Here is a 16,078-nt window from a genome sequence, read left to right on the forward strand (position 1 = left end):
AGGACTATTTCCAGGAAATGGAAAGCTTAATGATCAAGGCGGATGTAGATGAAACCTTAGAAGCTACCATGGCCAGATTCCTTGCAGGCCTTAACCGGGACATTCAAGACAGAATGGAGCTTCAAGAATATGAAGTCTTGGAGGAAATGTTGCACAAGGCGGTTCTAATCGAACAACAAACCAAGAGGAAGGTTTTCTCTAAACTTTCCTTTGCTCCAAAACCAAGTTATCAAGATAAAGGTAAGTCTCCAACCCCATCAAATTCAGTTTTTTAGACTAATGCTCCTGCTCGTTTTGATAATGGAAAGGCAGTCGAGACCAACAATCGGGCAAGGGATATTCGTTGTTTCAAATGTCAAGGACTTGGACATTATGCCAGCAAATGTCCGAATCAAAAGGTAATGATCCTTCTAGAAAACGGTGAAGTGGAGTCTGAGGACGATAAAGAAAAAGAGGAAGATCTCGGTCCAATTTTTGACGAAGAGGAAGAACAGTTTGAATATCCAACTCAAGGGACACTTCTGGTCACTAGGAGATCATTGAGCGTTCAGCCTAAGTCCAATGACCGAGAACAAAGGGAGAATCTCTTTCATACTAGATGTTTAGTTCAAGATAAAGTTTGTTCTTTGATCATTGACGGTGGAAGCTGTACTAACGTTGCTAGTGATACTCTTGTTAGGAAGCTTGGACTTGAGACTAGACCTCATCCGCGGCCTTTTAAACTGGAATGGTTGAATGAAACGGGCGAACAATATGTCAAGGAGCAAGTCACGGTTCCTATTACCATCAAACGATATGAAGATGAGATACTGTGCAATGTCCTTCCCATGGATGCAAGCCATATTCTTCTAGGACGACCTTGGCAGTTTGACATGAGGGCGATACACGATGGCTACACCAACCGGCATTCCTTTGAGCATAAAGGAAAGAAGATCACTCTGGTTCTTTTAACTCCGTTGGAGGTCCATCAAGACCAGGTCCAGTTGAAGAAAAGCCGAGACAAAGAAATTAAACTAGCAAAACCTGAGGTATCTCCTAAGAACTTCAACTTCTTTGTCAAAGAGAGTCAAGTAAGAAAATCTGTGTACTCTCAATAGCCATTGCTTTTGCTTGTGTATAATAAAACACTAATAGCATTTTCTGACCTTGCACCGGAGCTCCCGAGTGATTTGATAGATGTTTTGCTGGAATTCTCAAATATCTTTCCAGAAGAGAACCCTAACGGTTTGCCGCCAATAAGAGGTATAGAACACCAAATTCCCAGGTGCGTCATCACCGGCCGGCTTATCGAACCAATCCATTTGAAACAAAGGAACTTCAAAAGCAGATTGGAGAACTTCTTGAAAAAGGTTACATCAGGGAGAGCCTAAGCCCATGTTCTGTACTTGTTCTCCTTGTGCCTAATAAGGATGGCTCATGGCGCATGTGTGTAGACTGTCGTGCCATCAACAACATTACGGTAAAGTATAGGCATATGATCCCTAGGCTTGATGGCATGCTAGATGAATTGCATGGTTCTTCTGTTTTCTCAAAAATAGATTTGAAAAGTGGTTATCACCAAATTCGCATGAAAGAAGGTGATGAATGGAAGCCGACATTCAAAACTAAGCATGGGTTGTATGAATGGTTGGTTATGCCTTTTGGGCTAACAAACGCACCCAATACTTTTATGAGGTTAATGAACCATGTTTTGAGAAAATTCATTGGAATCTTTGTTGTAGTTTACTTGATGATATCTTAGTCTATAACAAGAATCTGGATTAACATGATCAGCATCTAAAAGCGGTTCTAACCATTCTTAGGAAGGAAAAGTTGTTTGCCAATCTCAAGAAATGCACTTTTGTACGGATAACCTTGTCTTTCTAGGTTTTGTTGTTAGTGCAGATGGCATTAAGGTTGATGAGGAGAAAGTTAAAGCTATAAGAGTATAGCCAAGCCCTAAGACCGTTGGAAAATAAGGAGCTTTCATGGACTAGCTGGATTCCATTGGCACTTTGTGAAGGACTTTAGCACTATAGCTGCACCACTTACAGAAGTCATCAAAAAGGATGATGGATTCAAATGCGAAATGAAAAGAAAGATCAATGACAATGTCTACCAACTTGATCTTCAAGGTAAGTACAATGTGAGTTCAAGCTTTAATGTTTCTGATTTAGTTCCTTTTGTTGCAGATGATCCAGATTTGAGGTCAAATCCTTTTCAAGAGGAGGGTATGATGTGATCATGGATGGAGCTAAGGAGGATGAACTAGTAGCTGAGCTTGAACCTGAGGAATATGTAGCTGAGCTTGAACCAGAGGATCTTGTAGCTGAGGAACCATTGCTTGTACCTGAAGGACCTATGACTAGACCAAAAGCTAAGAAGCTAAGAAATGCACTAAATGGGCTTATTCAAGAGTTTATGGCCAAAGAGAGCATGAAAAATTATATTGGGGATGATATCTATCCTGTCCAACCCACTTTGAGCCTAAAACAAGCCCAAGAAAGCCCAAAATAATCACTTAATTTTGTGGTCAAAGAAGGATGACGAAAATGGAGTTCTACTCATCTTGGGAAGGACACCTTTGGAAGAGAAACATGCATCAAGAGTTGAATCTTCATTCAACTTACTATCTTTATTTTTTTTAGTTTCAAGAATAATCAATACTTGGCTTTGTTACCAAGTTTCTTATCACTATATAAACTCATGTAATCTCATTTGAGAATGATCAATCAATTTCCTTTTCATTTTAAGAGTTTATCTCTTTGTTCTTTGTCTTTAACATTTCTTTGTTTCTTGGTGTGTAATATCCAAGTAACAGTCTCCTCTTGCTGGACTAGTGTGTCATATCTAGCAGCGATTGGAGTTGGGAATATCAGCAGCCTTCCGCAACTGCTGTGCGACCCCTCAATCCATCAAATCTCCCTTGTTGCACCTTGCACCTTGGCGAGTTTCTATCCTTTCTAATCCGGCTGAGTGATCCTTGAATTTGGGCGTATCAAGTCGACACATCCAGGCTCCAAGAGGAAGCCAATAATTCATTGAAACTAGGATTAGTAAGCCACGCAGCTTCAAATCGAAATGGCCTTTGACTAGGATCTCTGACAACCGTAGGACTCAACTAAACATATAGAGGAGCATGATCTGAGGATAAGAACGGCAAATGTGTTACAACCGCCTCTTGCCATTTCAGCCTAGCATGTCCACAACAAAACACACAATCTAACCTTTTTGGTAATAAAATTATCCCTCACACGTCCTCGCTTCCAAGTAAACTTCTGCCCCTTAAAACCCATATCAATAAGAGACAGGCGATGAATCCATTCGCCAAACGCAAGAGAGTCCGGAGAAAAACGACCATTCCCACCCGTTATTTCCTCCACCCGAACAATTGTATAGAAGTCACCCCCGATAACTAATGGTTCTCCAATCCCCTTAACCACACCACTCAACTGATCCCACAACCCACTTCGCCGACTAACAGAGGGAGCCGCATAAACTGCAATCATGTGTAACATTTCCAACCAATTCACCACCTTAGCATGAATGAATTGTTCTGTAGACTCCATTATGGTCAAGTCTCCAATCCCATTCCGCCAGAGCAACCACAAACCTCCACTCTGTCCCACTGCATCTACTCAAAACGCATTCTCAAACCCCAACCCCTAGCAAATACACTTTGACCTGTCACCTCCGGCAGGTGTTTCAAACACCGCTAACACATCAGTATTGAATTTCTTCAAAATATAACGAATCGAACGTCTAAAATTTGATTTATTTGCCCCCTCCGGCAATTCCACATTAAGCAATTCATGATTATGAATAAAAATATACACCCACAAACCACCGGGCAATCTGTTATGCTCCGACAACCTCCGCCCCTCCTGCCGGCGGAACAAGCCTGTCGAGCTCACGATTCTGTGAAGCCACCAAAGTAATCGACTGACCATTATCCATGACAGCATCCCGATCACTCGGCACCTTCTCCGTCACTCCCTTGTCCACCATAACAGCCATAGACACCTCTTCGTCCCGGCTGACAAATTCGGTTTCCATTCGGGGACGTTTCCCCGACACTAACAATTCCAAATCGCCACGAAGTGGACCAAAAATCAACCTCCGAACTGGCCTGGAATTGTTGTTCTTTTTCAATCTAGGCCCATTCTTCCCAACGGGCTTAATACTGGTGGCCCGTTTCTCTTTAAAAACTCCTTTAAAACCTCCTTCGCTCTCCCGTAAACTCCCTCCAATTAAACCATCATTACCTTACTCGGCACTCCTCCCTTCACGAGAGATATTCAATATCATCTCATTTTCCTTATATCCCGTAAAATTTATAGTTGCACAAAACGTTATAATTTAATGCATAAATTTTATTGCAAAAATGCAACAATTATAGCAATAAATTAATTTACTGTAAATTTTTAATGATATTTGCTACAAATGTTGAATGGCAACAATTTGTAACAAATCATAGTTGCCAATATACTTACAATTATACAACAAATTTATTACAAAAATATTATTGCATTAATAGGATATATATGCAAGAAATCAATTAATTGCAATTTTTGCAATAATTTTGTAACAAATACGAATTTGCAACATTCATATAGCAACAATAGATATTTATTGTAATATCATGTTTGCAATAATATACTTGACTTATTGCAACAATGTTTAATGTTGTAAGATGACTATTTTCTTGTAGTGATTATTTTATAAAGTAGTTGAAACAATATAAATTTATTTGTTATATGAAATTGACTATATTGCTTGGTATGATTTTACAACTGACTCCTTTTAGTTTCGTAATTCTTAAAACCTTTTATTTTGTCACTGACGAACTATTACACTGGTTGGGGTGCGGATAAATAACAGTTTTACCATCCCTCACTTTTGTCTATATATGTTTTTCTCTAATGCTAATTTAATATTTTTTTAATAAATAATACATATAGCTGCAAGCAAAATAGTACAATAACTTTGAATATATTTTTCATATTGAACAAGTGAGAACAAAACCTATGTATAATTGTTATAGTGAAAGCAATAGTCGTCGTTCCACATGATAAGATTAGCTAAGTTTACATTAAAACCAACAACAACAAAAAAATTAACTAAGTTGACGATGATCAACAAATCAACAAATATCTATAGTTTTGCATATAGATGATTTTAAATATATACATGTATACTTTTTGTCAGAATCGTGGAATAGAAAAATATACTTGTTGGGCAAAAACAAGAACACGCTGACCATTGTGGTGGGTGTGCATATTTTAATCATATCTACCATATTTTATCTTATTAGTTTTGTTAGTTACATACATGTAGGATTTAGAAATTAAACTGCAAAATTTTGTATAATGCAAATTTGACTAATGATATGAATTTAACCTTGGACATTAGTAACCAAACATATTCAAACATATATAATACTTTTTGATATATATAATATTTGTTCCTACATAGTGATATACAAACTACAGTGTAGCCAGAGAGCTTCTCTGAATCTTGAAGCAAAACAAGACTCATCAGGACATTGCATAACCTCATAAATTTCTAAACACTTCATCAATGCATAACCAAGATAACCTTTAGAGTATTCGTCCGTATATATGTAAGCATCGGTGTTTCAAGATGCTTGATTAGTTTGAAGAGTACATCAGGATTAAGCATCTGCCAAGAAATTCCAGTTAAGCATATGTGAGTAACTAACAACAGAGATAGCGATGACATATCTTTAGAACAATGGGAACATAGGAAAATAAAGTCAGAGAAAATAATAACCTCAGCCAAAATTCGAATAAAAAATTTCTTGTACCGGTAAAGTTTAGAAATATCAGCAATAACACCGGATTCAATATCACATTTGTTGGCGCCTGATGGCTTCAATGTCCTAAAACGGCTCAAGATTGTAACAGCTGAAACAATTCCTCAAGGGTGATGGATGGAATAGCAGGGAAAAAGATGGTAAATGATGTTATGCCATACTTAAAGATATACAAGTTCGTTTCCATATAAACTATATAATGAATAGTAAGTATGTTTTCATAGTGGAATTACTCTCTAATACTTCTTCTAGGATGCAGTTTGTGCAGAAAAGACACATACAGTAAAACCTTAAGTCTGTCTAAAGGGTCGACATTAAAACTTTTGGATATGTAATAGTTTAATGCTTGATGATTAATTAGCCATGCTTCTTAATATTTTTTTTATATGTAATACTTTTGTAATCCAAATCAGTAAGAATTATTATCTCTTTTTATTCTAAAAAATGGCTAAAATAATCTTATATCTTAAATATTTCAACTTCAAACGGTTTTATTCCATTTTAATATACCTAATTCAAAATTCAAAATGTTAATTGCAAACTGAAAATCTAAAGTCCCGATTTGTTCTCCTAGAATATTACCTTTTTTTAGTACATTTTCATTTATTTATAATGGAACGTACTACATTGTATTGTTGCTCTGTTAGTCTAATTTGCTATATGTAATCCTTCACGTTTAGTTCATGCGGGAAAACAAATATGTCACATCCAAGTAAGACAATGTGCTACATGATGACCAACATTTATTGACACAATTGAACATGCGCAAACTCACACATATGTACGCATGCATTATAGATTTAACAGATTTGTCCACATCGATTATTTAATAAAGTAGTAGAAACAAAAAAAAATATTTTATTTGTTATAAGAAACTGACTATTGCTTGGTATGATTTTACAACTCACTTCCTTTAACCCATGTCCTTTTCTCCATGAGTTTTGAGGAATGAACCAAACTCTAAATACAGAGAATTTATTAATTTTTAGATGAAGTTTATTAAGTTCATTGTGGGATCTCCTTATTTTCTAAACTTTAGTTTCGTAACTCTGAAAAACTTTTCTTTTGTGAGTGACGAACTATTTACACTGGTAGAGGTGCGGATAAATAACAGTTTTACCATTCCTCACTTTTGTCAATATATGTTTTTCTTCAATACTAATTTAATATTTTTCTATACAATAATAGAGAAAAAACTTTGAATATATTTTTTCAGATTGAACAAGTGAAAAAAAAAACCTATGTATAACTGTTTTAGTGAAAGCAATAGTTGTTCCATTGATAAGATTAACTAAGTTAACATTAAAACCAACCAAAAAAAAAAGAAGATTAACTAAGTTGACAATGAACAACAAATCAACAAATATAGTTTTGCATATAGATGATTTAAAATATATACATATATACTTTTTTCGGATTCGTGGACTAGAAAAATACACTTGTTGGCAAAAATAAAAACACGCTGACTATTGTGGTGGGTTGGCGTATTTTGATCATATCTATGATATTTATCTTATTAGTTTTGGTAGCTACTGTTGTTGTAAGCTTGTAGTACAAGCATCTAAGAGATAAGGTCTTGTTTGTTTAGGAGAATCTAAATATACATGAGATAAGGTCAATTATATTTAGGTGGATCTAAATTATATTTTGGGAGTTATCCAATTGGGTTTTGGTTTTGTGTTTTCTCTATAAAAGGAGGTGCTAGCTTGTGGCACAACTTATGAGTTTTAGAGCTTAAGGTTTTGAGTATTTTCCTTAAGATTAATAAGAGAGTTATTCTTATTAAGCACTTGTGTTATATTTTCGGTTTCTACACATGGTATCAGAGCTTAATCAATGGCAGGAGAAGACGTAAAAGCTTTGATGGAAGGAGGAGGAGAAGACAAAAGCTTGACGACAAGTCAAGAAGAAAAGACAAGTTCATCATCGACCTCAGGATCGTTACCAATGATAGATGGAGAATCTTCCTCCATAAAGTGTCCTATGTTGAAATCGAGCAACTACACCGTATGGTTGATGAAGATGAGGATCCTGCTCAGAGTTCACAAATCATGGGACGTGATCAAAAAAGGAAACATTGATGAGACGAAGAACGATCTGGCAATCGCTCTAATCATACATCTATCCCTGAAGCTCTTACTCTCCAGATTGGAGCTTTAGAGACTGCTAAAGAAATATGGGAAGCTATAAGATCAAGGCATATAGGAGCGGACATATTTAAAGAGGCAAGACTTCAAACTTTTATGGCTGATTTCGACCGGTTGAAGATGAAAGAAACTGAGAGGATTGATGAATTTGTTGAGAAATTGTCTGCAATTTCAACAAAATCAGCATCAAGTCAGAACCTATGATCGTCAAGAAATTCCTGTCAAGTCTTCCTCGTAGAAAGTTCATTCATATTGTGGCTTCTCTCGAGCAGGTACTTGACTTGAATAAGACAAGTTTTGAAAAAATCGTAGGTCGGCTTAAGGCTTATGAAGAGAGAATTGGTGAAGAAGAGTTAGAACAGGATGATGATCAAGGCAAGCTCATGTTTGTTAATTCAAATTCTTTTGGAAGGTACAGAGGTCGGGGACGAGGATGTCGCTCTTCCAGAGGTAGAGGAGGACGCGGTAGGTTTAGCTTCCAACAAAAGGACAGAGATAAAGAACAGGACTTGTCACATATCACCTGTTTTCGGTGTGATAAATAAGGCCACTATGCCTCGGACTGCCCTGATAGGTTACTCAAACTGCAGGAGATAGTTGAGAAAAAGGACGAGGAGACACACATTGCTGATGAGCTGATGATGAACGAAGTAGTGTATCTCCAAGAAGATAAAGTGAAACCAAACAGTTTTGAGACTAGAACTGACAACACTAACATATGGTACTTGGATAATGGAGCAAGTAACCATATGAGTGGTGTTAAAAGTTTCTTTAATGATCTGTGTGAGGAAGTGACAGGTAAGGTGAGATTTGGAGATGATTATCGGGTTGATATCAAAGGAAAAGGCTCCATACGGTTCGTATTTGAGAATGGTGAGAAGAGAGTGCTGCACAATGTCTACTACATACCGGATTTGAAAAGTAACATTGTGAGTCTAGGCCAAGCCACGGAAGCAGGGTGTGAGATACGGATGAAAGAAGACAAGTTAATGCTCTATGACAAGTTTGGTAAACTACTTGTCACGACAGGGAGGTCCAAAAATCGTTTATACAAAGTTCTATTGGAAGTAGAGAACATTAAGTGTCTGCAACTAGTCTTTACAAGCCAATCCTCTACTTGGCATGCGAGACTGGGTGAAACTTGCTCTTTAGTGTGGTGATGGATGATGATAGAGATGATGAATGATGGATGCAAGGTGTTTCAATTACCCTTATGTAGTTGTAGCCTAAAGGATGTCAAACCATAATGAGTCTGATGCAAGCAATCATGATATGAATACTTATCTAAGTCAAGCCAAATATGATGAATGATTTTTACTAACAACCTAATGATGATTATAAAATGCAGAATGTAAAGCTACTAAGACAGGATATTAAATGCAAAGTAAACAATAAAACAAAGCAGTAATGATACTAATGCAAGACAAGTAATGAAACAGGATTAGACAAGTAATGAAATTGATGCAACATAAATGAAACAGGAAATGACACAAATATGATGCAAAACATAAACAAGAACTCTGGGATGAGCTCGACAGGCACTCGATCGGATGTGCGGTCAAGTGGGTGGTCAAGTTGACAAGCGAATGAACAGAAACAGAGCAAATAATGAAAACAGAGCAAACATCAAGCAATTAACAATACTCAAATAGGAAAATCAATAAACAAAGAAAGGTCTTAAGGATGGATTCATGGGCTGGACTCAAGCTATGGTTATCTAAATTGGTCAACAAACCTCAATTAACAATGAGCTATCTCTAGACAATGATCTTCTAATACATGTTAATCCATTCTCATGACAATAACAATCAAGCCTATATACTTCTTAAACCTAGTTCTCACTAGCTATTACATATCAAAGCAAGCATTAAACAACCAGATCATCAATGTCAAAAATCATAGTAAACATCTAATCTATTAGCATGCTTGATGATAATCTCTAGTATTAGCCTTATCTAACAACTTAGACATTGGTGTGATGATAAGAAGCTTAAGATCTACCCTTACCCTCTCAGTATAAGAATAGCATAGAGCATAACTAATCTAGAAGAGATATATAACAATCAAGTTTGACCAATCTAAACAACCATAACCTTTACCCAGCCTAATCCATCCTTAAGATCCTAAGCCACTACTCATAATAAACCCAGAAATCAATGAAACTTGCATGATTAGAAAGATAAGATAAAGATCTACAATATTGAAGAAGAAATCAAACCCAAATTCTCAATATTTAGAAAGTTATGGAACCAACAAGTATCAAATATTTCTTGAGACAAATACAAAAGTGGCTAGAAAATCTAAGGAAAAATGCAAAAAGTAGATAATACCCAAAAGGGGTAAATACTAGGTTTACATATTTTATCTAAAAGTGGCTCTCTTTGTGGCTGCAGGGTACAAGTCTTTATATAGGGGAGAGGGGAAAGCCCTAAAAGTAGCTAGAAGACAAAATGGAGGGTCATCGGTCAACTCGACTAGGTGCTCGGTCGAGTGCTTGGTTGAGTGGCCTCTTCTTCTGCTTCTTCCAGCCGGTCGAGTCCTTCTCCGCACACCGTCGAGTGGACTTCCGAACTTGGTTTCTTCTGCTCTAACTCCTTGATCTTCTTCACTTTGATATCTCAAATCCTTCTCAACATCCTTCCATGCTCCTTAGAATCCAAATTCACCTGTTTATGCAAGAAACTATGCAAATGCAATGCAATTCTACTCTAATGCATAAACAGTCCTAAAGCTACTCAATAATGGCTAAATGTGCTAATAAATCATGCAAAAGATGTGAATATATTAAGGTAAAACATGGTGAATTATATGAACATCACTGGGGCATGTCAATACTGATACGATGAAGCTGATGGTTGACAAAGATTTGGTAATTGGCATACCTAACATCAAAGTAGAAAGACAAACATGTGTGTCATGTTTGCTTGGAAAACAAACCAGGGATCCATTCCCACGTGCGACATCCTACAGAGCTACACATCCTCTCGAATTGATACACGGTGATCTATGTGGACCAATCACACCTGCAACACCAGCCCAAAAAAGATATGTCTTCGTGATTGTAGATGACTACTCGCGTTATATGTGGACGGTTCTTATGATAGAAAAGAGTGAAGCACTTGATAAGTTCAAGAAGTTTAAAGTGATTGCTGAGCAAGAAACAAAGTGTGTGATCAAAACACTCAGAACTGATAGAGGAGGGGAGTTTACCTCAGCTGACTTCTACTCTTATTGTGAGAAGAATGGAATCATGAGACAGTTGACAGCTCCATATTCTCCTTAACAAAACGGGGTTGTTGAAAGGAGAAACAGAACACTCAGGGAAATGTCGAGAAGCATCTTAAAACATATGGAGTTGCCAAATTATTTGTGGGGTGAAGCTGTGAGGCACTCGACGTATTTGATCAACAGAATTGTAACCAGGTCTCTTGCAGAGAAGACTCCTTATGATATGCTGAGAGGAACGAAACCAAATCTTGATCACCTCAAGACGTTTGGTTATATCGCATTCGCAAGATCAGAAGCAGTGGGAAGGAAAAAATTGGATGATAGGACGAGAGTCTTAGTGCATCTGGGAACTGAGCCAGGCTCAAAAGCCTATTGTTTGCTCGATCCATCGAGTAACCGTATTGTTGTGAGTCGAGATGTCCGTTTTGATGAAAACAGAGGATGGAGCTGGAAAAGGATCGAAACCGAGGAACTCAGTAGTTCTCTGAGTTTTTCTAGCTCAGCAGGTTCTTTTGGGAACAGGGGTGTTCGACTGATCGAGCACGCAACAGAAGAAGAGGATGGTAACCCAAGAATTCCAGAAATAAAGTCTGACAATGTTCTTGGTGAAAAAGAGGATAATGGTGAAGAAGATAATGATGGTAATGAGGAACAGCAGCAGTCATCGGTGAATAGACCTGCTAGACTTCGAGCAAAACCAAAGTATCTGGATGATTATGTCACTGAGGATGAAGAGTTGGAGCGTCTTTTGCTGTCTATTAACGAAGAACCATGGGATTTCAATGAAGCGTTTAAGTCAGAAGTACGGATAATGGCGTGTGAAGATGAACTTGCATCAATTGAGAAGAACAGAACTTGGAGTCTAGTTGATTTACCATCTAGTGTTAAGCCGATTGGGTTGTAGTGGGTGTTAAAGATAAAAAGAAACTCAGATGGAAGCATAAACAAGTACAAGGCTAGATTGGTAACAAAAGGATATGTTCAATGGTATGGGATTGACTATGATGAGGTTTTTGCACCTGTAGCTCGCATGGAGACAGTTAGATTCATCATAAGTCACTCAGCTTCATACGGTTGGGAGATACACCATTTGGATATTAAGACAGCCTTTCTGAACGGTGAGCTGAAGGAGGAAGTGTTTGTTGGACAACCAGATGGTTTTGTGGTCAAGGGAAGTGAGAGGAAAGTATACAAGCTGCATAAGGCTCTCTATGGCTTAAAGCAAGCTCCTAGAGCATGGAATGCAAAGCTGCATATGACTCTCACATAAATGAAGTTTCGAAGGTGCTCAAAGGAACCTTCACTATACTTTAACAATAGAGATGGAAAACTTCTTATAGTGGCTGTTTATGTAGATGATTTGCTTGTTACAGGCTCCTCTCAGTCTTTAATTTGCGAGTTTAAACAGAAGATGGCTGCTAAATTTGAGATGAGTGATCTCGGATTACTCACATACTATCTTAGGATTGAGGTGAAATAGTTGGAAACGGGGATTGTCCTGAAACAAGAGAGGTATGCGCTTAGAATCTTGGAAGAGACTGGGATGAGTGAATGCAATTCTACACAAGTTCTGATGGATATGAACTTAAAGCTGTCTAAGTCACAAGGTGAGAAAGCCGTTGTAGGACTCGAGTATCGCAGAAGCATAGGGTGTCTCCGATACCTGCTGCACACACGACCGGATCTTGCTTACAGTGTTGGAATTTTAAGCAAGTTCATGCAGGAGCCTAAAGAGTCGCATGGAGAAAGTTTGAAGCAGGTTCTCAGGTACCTTCGAGGGACATGTTCTTTTGGTCTATTCTACGAACGTACGAACAAGGCGTCCTTTGTAGGTTACAGTGATAGCTCATACAGTGTGGACGTGGACGATGGTAAAAGTACCACAAGGCATATGTTTTACTTTGGTGATTCACTAATTACTTGGTGTTCACAAAAACAAGAGATTGTAGCTCTATTTTCTTGTGAGGCAGAGTTTATAGCCACTACTGAAGCTGCCAAACAAGCGATATGGCTGCAGGAACTCCTTGAAGAAGTAACTGGTGAGAAGAGTGAGAGGGTGATTATCCGGGTTGACAACAGGTCAACGATTGCACTGACCAAGAACCTTGTGTTCCACGGTCGTAGCAAGCACATCCACATTTGTTTTCACTTTATTCGTGAGTGTGTCGAGAAAGAGCTGGTGAGTGTTGAGCATGTTCCTGGGAGTGGCAGAAGGCTGATATTCTGACTAAGGCTCTTGGGAGAATGAAGTTTAAAGAGATGAGAACTCTAATGGGAGTGATTGATGTAAGTGAAGATGGTCACAAGCTTAGGGGGAAGAATGTTGTTGTAAGCTTGTAGTACAAGCATCTAAGAGATAAGGCTTTGTGTGTTTAGGAAAATTTAAATATACATGAGATAAGGTCAATTATATTTAGGAGGATCTAAATTATATTTTAAAAGTTATCCAATTGGGTTTTGGTTTTGTGTTTTATCTATAAAAAGAGGTGCTAGCTTGTAGCACAACTTATGAGTTTTAGAACTTAAGGTTTTGAGTATTTTCTTTAAGATTAATAAGAGAGTTATTCTATAAGGTTTTGAGTATTTTCTTTAAGATTAATAAGAGAGTTATTCTATTTAGCATTTGTGTTATATTTACATCTAGGATTTAGAAACTGCAAAATTTTGTATAATGCAAATTTAACTACTGATATGAATTTAATCCCGGACATTAGTAACCAAACATATTCAAACATGTATGGTACTTTTTGATATAGATAATATTTGTTCCTACATAGTGACATAGTGTAGTCAACATAGAAGATCCGTTATTCGTATTTCGTAGGCTTACTTTTTTGTTTTTCCTACCATATGACGTAGATATTTTCATGCTTTTATTTTATCCCTTTTTCTTCATTTTTGTTGCCTTTGTCTTCTTCGCTTTCTCTTTTCTCCATTATTTTCTCTTTAGTATACTGTTAGGGGTCACGGTGACCGTTCCTAAAGTATCGGGGAATATTCTAGCTATCGTATAAATTACATGGTGCACTTTTCTTCGTGTATATAGAACTAACCTTAGATTTCCATCTCGTGAAGTCATTCGTTTTTTTCTCCCTCCCAAAATTTTCCTTTTGTGTGTTTTTCTTGAATATTTCAGTTATTGGGTCTTACACAAATGGGAACTTAACTTTAAACTACAACTTTACATCTTAAACAATAACATATTTCCGGTAAAAAGGAAACAATAAACAAAAATTTCTTTACGTCAAAGTTGTGTTATCTCTTCTAATCCTCTGTCTTATAAAAGTCGAAAGTGTGGTTACACTAATAAAAAGCGATTTTGTCTTACTCATGCTGACAAGGACGAACATAATTACTTACAGTACCCCTTCAAAATAATCAAGAAAATTTTTACAATATAGAATGAAAAACGAAAAAAAAAAAAAAAAAGGAATTAGAACCGAGTATTTTTTTTACCTAAAACTAAAATATTTCCCGTTATATCAAAGAAATGAAAATAAAACGAAACAGAATTAAGGTTTATATCATTTCTACGATATACAGTATACAAGGTTGACATGCACATATAAGCTTATCGAAAAATAAGCTTTGGATAAATTATACAAGTTTTGATGTGTGAAGTGTGAACAAGTCTATATTAGCTTTGAGACCAGGTAGGTCCATATTCTTTTGGAATTTTGGGAACTCTTTAGGACAAGCAATGTCTTTATCCGCTTTCGGTGTGTCTCAGTTATTTTTTTCTTCTCAATATTAAACGGCACTATACAAATTATAGTATTATATAGTTTTCCCCTCTAAATATTAAGTTGCTTCATGATACTATAACATATTTGACATATTATTAATTAATCTTCCCCACATAGTTTCGCAAACCTTTGTGCTATAAATATCAATCACCTCACAACCATTCAACACTCTACCAACCTTCTCTTCTCTTAAGCACTCTCCTAATTAAACTACTCACTAATCACTTTTTTTTGTTTCTTATATAGTTAAGTCTCCGGTTCAAAGTCAGAAAACCCTTTTCTGAGTTTTTTTGACCCACAACAATTCTGCTTACTCCTCGTTATTTCCAAATTATTATTACCTTCATTTGGTGTCTATTGTTTTTATTTTACGGGTTAAACATTTTGTTTTATTTTGCTTCGTTTTGTTATCATACGATCTCTTTCAGACAATGATCTTGTCACAAAAAAGATGCAATCAACGTGAGTTGCAGCTTATTCTTGAGAACAAATTGAGTGTCGAAAAAAGTTTCTATTTTTGGATTTTCCAAACAGTCAATAGAGTTAGCCTCGGTACTTAGTTAATTATTTGATCTCCCTCCAGACAACTCTCTTGTGTTGCAAGCAACAAGTGTGAATTATGCAAATGGGAAGTTCATCTTTACCTCCGGGATTTAGATTTCATCCAACTGACGAAGAGCTCATAGGCTACTACTTGAGTAGAAAAGTAGAACGCCTTGAGATTGAGCTCGAAGTCATTCCTGTTATCGAGTTATACAAATTTGATCCTTGGGAGTTACCAGGTACGTATAATGATAAAAACAGTGTTTTGATTACCATAAGTCATATAATTACGTTTTAATGTTTTAATTGTAGATAACTTGTTTAATTTTTTTTATCTTTGTTTTATTTTTAGATAAATCCTTTCTTCCCAATAGGGATTTGGAATGGTTTTTTTTCTGCCCAAAAGACAAAAAGTATCCAAACGGTTTTCGAACCAATAGAGCTACAAAGGCGGGTTATTGGAAAGCAACCGGTAAAGACCGGAAAATAACTTGTAAATCCTCGCGTGTTATAATTGGATACCGGAAGACCTTAGTTTTCTATGAAGGTCGTGCCCCATTAGGAGACGGAACTAATTGGTTTATGCATGAATATCGTTT

The 16,078-nt window shown here is 36.8% G+C and overlaps 1 protein-coding gene across 1 annotated transcript; it reads left to right on the top strand.

Annotated features, from left to right (window-relative positions):
• LOC109127529 (NAC domain-containing protein 86-like) lies at positions 15,126-16,070 on the top strand (the record flags this gene model as incomplete). Its single annotated transcript, XM_019232446.1, has 2 exons — positions 15,126-15,718; positions 15,832-16,070. Coding segments are annotated over exons 1-2 (402 nt in total), but the record flags the coding sequence as incomplete, so codon positions are not given.

Source organism: Camelina sativa, chromosome 11 (genome assembly GCF_000633955.1).
Source record: "Camelina sativa cultivar DH55 chromosome 11, Cs, whole genome shotgun sequence".
In the NCBI taxonomy this organism is placed as follows: domain Eukaryota; kingdom Viridiplantae; phylum Streptophyta; class Magnoliopsida; order Brassicales; family Brassicaceae; genus Camelina; species Camelina sativa.